The following is a 5,000-nucleotide window of genomic DNA, read 5'->3' as shown; positions in this document are numbered from 1 at the left end:
GCGTGTGGTGTGTGGCATACGTGTGTGTGTGTGTGAGAGTGAGGAGTGGAGAGTGAGAGAGAGAGAGTGTGTGTGTGTGTGTGTGTGTGTGTGTGTGTGTGTGTGTGCATACGTGTGTGTGTGTGTGTGAGTGTGTGCATACGTGTGTGTGTGTGTGTGTGTGTGCATACGTGTGTGTGTGTGTGTGTGTGTGTGTGTGTGTGTGTGTGTGTGTGTGTGTGTGTGTGTGTGTGTGTGTGTGTGTGTGTGTGTTCGTGTGCGTGTGCATACGTGTTCGTGTTGTGTTCGTTTGCGTTTGCGTTTGCGTGTTCGTGTTCGTGTGCGTGTGTGTAGCAGTGCAATCCTCTTCAGAGAGAAAAAAAACGCTTCCCAAAATAGACCTTCACGTCGTGCGTCGCTGTTTCCATTATGATTTGATTGAACTACTCAGGCTCTGTTCCAGAAGTCTCATACTAATTATCGGAATCGCAGGTTGGGGCCGTAATTTCAAAACAAGCTCGAGGGTAATATTAGCCTTAATTGCTCATCCAGTGATGCCTATATCAATCAAATCCCTGTCAAATCATCAACCAACCACCCAATATAATATATACACAATTATTGACGATGGCATTAATGCTTTGACATTTACACAGAAAAAAAAAAAATCTTAAGGAAATATTGCACCCTCTCTGAGCGTCATATTGAAACCCTCCCCATTAGAAAGGGTATAATTTTTTTCATGAATGCCCTAAGTGAAGACAGTGTAACCTAGTTGACCTTTGTACCCGTATGGCATTCTGCACTTTGAAGAACCGACTTAAGCAAGCTATAAGTGACAAGGCATGAACTCAAAATTCCACTGCACACAGAGGAAGATTCATAGCAGTAAAGCCTCTCATCTAAAGGGGACTGGAGATGGGAAGGCAATAAGGGGGAGGGGGCAAGGGAGGGGAATGTCGGCGACTTCACTGCCATGTATCCTTTCAGATCACACGTGGAGACGGCGACACTGAGAACAGGATTTTAAAACGTAGCAGAACTCCATCATCACACTGGTTTTGTCTCCTATACATTATTCAAATGTAACAAGAAAAATGTCCTATATCTACTCAGTTGTTTTTTTTATAATAACAGTAATCCATCCAACAAACCCACAGAACCTGCAAAGCTTGGTCGGGGAAACAAGATTCAAGGATAAATGTACAAATCTGCGTAATACACAGTACAAAAAATCAGACGAAAAAATATAATAAACAGGGTGTCATTAGGACATAAATGTACTTATGAAATCTAAACAAGGTTGCCAAATCAGTAAATTCCTTTTGGAAATTAACCGTTTTTTGTTGCTATTCTGAAATTTGAAAGTGTGAACAGGACATTGGAAACGATAATGAACACAATGTTTTTTTTTTTCCAAAAGCAAGCAAATGCACAAAACATGAGGATCGGCTAATGAATCAAAACCTCAATTATCGATCTTGCTCAAACCCAACCTTGTTTAGCCTTTGTCTGAAATCCGATCCGCTGTAAACATTCTCGCACTTCAAACTTATTACAAATCTAGTACTGTATAAAAGAAACATAGCAGGTGACCGAGTGACCGAAATATACACACTTGCTAGTGTCATCTGTTTCACATCAGCATAAACTGGCATACTACCTGCACTGCAACTATATAACAATTAATTAAATTCCATTTACAAGGAACAACTGGTTCAACCTTTATTTGCTTATAAAAACAATATTTATAAGTGTACACAGATCAGTCCATCCTCCTTACAAATAAGAAGGGTACTTTGGTGATTATTTATATTTTCTTTCTTTTCCAGAATTCATCAAAGACATCGCTATTCCCACCGTAATTATCCAGTTGTCAGAGTTTGTCGTGCTTGGGTGCAACCATTTTTTGTTTTATTTTCTCTAGTCTATTCTCTTACATCCTACAAATATATATTCATCTCCACTGGATTCTATTGTTACCTCTTCAGAACAGAGGTCTTTGATTGGAACAACGCTTCGAACACTCCATTACACCATACGTACCCAATCGCGGGTCACGTGACTCACTTCGTATCAACAAACAACACCTTTGCCAAGCTTTCTCTCCCCCAAGACTTTTCAGAGTCCCTTAACAAGCTTTATTCCTTTTTTAAATATTAGCCTCAATGTCCGTCTCCTTATTCGAAAAGCCAACCACCATCTTTTTATTTTTTTTTTTATTTGTCGAGAACCACACACAACCATGGTACATCATAGGCTCACACAGGCTCTTCTCTCGGATGGCTGTCAGTCCGCTCTGTGGATCTCTAGCCTTTAGTTATGGAAGAAAAAAAAAATCTGCGTGAAGAAAATATTCCCTAGGGTAGGTTTTTTCCCCTTTGGCTGTATACAAAAGAATATTTTGCCACTTTTGCACCATTCGTTCTACCTTTACTGACTGTTGTTCAAACTGCGTACAATAAATAAATAAATATAGAGGGAACGTACACAAAAAACGAAATCACAGTTGACTGATAAAAGCATATGGTGCATGATTTTTGTATTCAAAGAAAAGTATAGTCAGAAAACAAATGACTAGTAAGGCGCCATCCTCGTTATAATTTTAGCTTGAATAAATCCCTTAATAAAAGTCAAAAGAACAAATAAATGTACATTCTAATTAATATTGAAAACACAATGCTTAAGCACATTTTAAAAACTCAGATTAAAAAAATGACGCGGGTGTAACATTTTCCGAATACGAAGAGCGAAAGAAAGTCAAATTCCTTATGTTAAATTGGGATGACTAACGAACGCCATTACAACCCGGCTTCGAACGCAAGCCTGAAGTTCCCAGTCACTACTCTACCTTATAAATTTGATAGTGGCATCTTCTACCAAATAAATATATGCACCTATGTGAAAAAGTCCAAGTTGAGCAAATTGCCACAAAATATATTCTCTATTTTTCATCCTCTTTAAGGCTGGCTTGTCCACATCCTCTCCATTACCACTTGTGAAATGCAACATTCCTAGTGACATACATGTATGTGCAGTGCTTGGCTGTAATACACCATCGTATTTACTTTGCTATTTTTATAGAGATTTTTATATATTTTTTTTAGATTTTTTTTTTAGTTTTTTAATATATTTTATTTTTATTATTATTTTTTTGTAATATCATCTTATAATAAGTATGAGGCATTTATGTTTTGCGAGACTTTGATTGTGGCACACAGGTCATGGCGGTGTGGTGGTTCTAGAGCCGCGGGATCACCTTCTGTGGTGTTGGTGAGCCCGCCTATTGGCCTCTTTGCTCCGCGTCGTTCCACAGCAATAGCAGTCAGAGGGACTGTCTCGGGGAGGGGCGGGCTGTCAGTAAACCCAGGACACGGGTACCCACTGCGGGGTCATATTCATAGTTTCGATCGATTTTTCCAGCTGTCGGATTGTTTCTTCGATGTCATTGTTCACTATGGTCAGGTCAAAGAAATGGCCGTACGCCTGCTTGAGCAAGTCCGACTCCTTTGCCAGCCGTTCTAAGCTTCCGTCATACTGCAAAGAGGAAGGGAGAGACATGCGTTACACTTCAACAGTCCCAACTGAACACAATAACGTTAAGGAGAATTATACTCACGAATACTCAAATAAATACAGACACAAGAGCCCACAAAACAAAACAAAAAAAACGGGAATTGACGTACATCTGTCATGTTCTGTAGCGATGGAGCGGCGATGAAGACAACGTAGGGTGCGAATTCTGCCGTGCGGAGGATCTTGAGGGCCTGCGGTTCGACGTCGAGGATCGCCATTCGGCCTTCGCTGTGGATCTTGCGGATGGTTTCCAGCTTCGTGCCGTACATGGCGTCCTCGTGCGTGCCTGGGGTGGGGGCGGAAGGAAGTGTCAGGCTAACGGGCATGCGCTTATACATATCACCCATGTATATGTATAAGCTTAAATAAAATATGCATGCTAACACGCATATACACATGCATACATTTCATAACGTGTAAAAGATTATCTAGTTATTGCATATTCATATCTAACACATTGTGTATGTAAACACACACACATACACACACACACACAAACACACACACACACACACACACACACACACAACACTATATTATATATTATTATTATATATATATATATATTATATATATATTTATATATCATATACATACTACATAATCATACTAACACACACCACACACAACAATCAAAACATAAATCACATATATATATATATATATATATATATATAATATATATATCATACATATATAATATATATAATACATATACATACATACATATACATACATACATATACATATACATACATACATACATAATATAATAATATACTATATAATATCATATATATATATAATATATAATATATATATATATAATATATATCATATATATATATATATATATATATATATATATATCATATAAATATATATATATATAATATAATAATATATATATCATATATATATATATATATATATATATATATATATATATATAATATATATATATATTATATATATAATATATATATATATATATATATAGAAGAGGAGAGAGAAGAGAGGAGAGAGAGAGAGAGAGAGAGAGAGGAGAAGAGAGCAGAAGAGAGAGAGAGAGAGATACATTCATACACACACACACACACCATATAATGGGACATTTCCCATTTCCTTTGCCGCCAAGATATTTCGTTCATCATCCTCATCAAAACGAAAGAGCTTACCATACTCCAGGTATTCATTAGCAGCGATGTCCGCCATCATCTCGTCGTGCGATACAAAGTAATAGTTCTTCCCATTATCTTCGTCTTTCCGTGGACTTCGAGTAGTATCTGAAGTGGGAAAAGGACAAAGTTTCAGCGAGCGAGGGTAAGGGCTCTTTGGGGAACCTTGGCTGTGTAGTTACTAATGTCAGGCTTTAAGGTACATTTTACCTATGTAAATGTTTAAATATATGCATATCTACTTACATACTCTCATACATACATAAA

At 37.4% G+C, this 5,000-nt stretch overlaps 1 protein-coding gene across 5 annotated transcripts in view; it reads right to left on the bottom strand.

Annotated features, from left to right (window-relative positions):
• Window positions 1-1,020: 1,020 nt before the first annotated feature.
• LOC119575087 (peripheral plasma membrane protein CASK-like) overlaps window positions 1,021-5,000 on the bottom strand; it is a 140,967-nt gene continuing 136,987 nt past the window's right edge. For 4 of the 5 annotated variants that reach the window (XM_037922479.1, XM_037922480.1, XM_037922481.1 and 1 more), the window contains 3 exons: window positions 4,734-4,841; window positions 3,666-3,841; window positions 1,021-3,516 (listed from right to left, as the gene is read on the bottom strand). In XM_037922479.1, coding sequence (XP_037778407.1) covers window positions 3,337-3,516; window positions 3,666-3,841; window positions 4,734-4,841 — 464 coding nt within the window. In that variant the 3' untranslated portion in view covers window positions 1,021-3,336. The remainder of the gene's footprint in view (window positions 3,517-3,665; window positions 3,842-4,733; window positions 4,842-5,000) is intronic. The other variant, XM_037922483.1, reaches the window with a different exon arrangement.

Source organism: Penaeus monodon, chromosome 7 (assembly GCF_015228065.2).
Source record: "Penaeus monodon isolate SGIC_2016 chromosome 7, NSTDA_Pmon_1, whole genome shotgun sequence".
In the NCBI taxonomy this organism is placed as follows: domain Eukaryota; kingdom Metazoa; phylum Arthropoda; class Malacostraca; order Decapoda; family Penaeidae; genus Penaeus; species Penaeus monodon.
The sequence above is the reverse complement of the archived record's forward strand: the minus strand, read 5'-3'. Positions and strand labels throughout refer to the sequence as shown.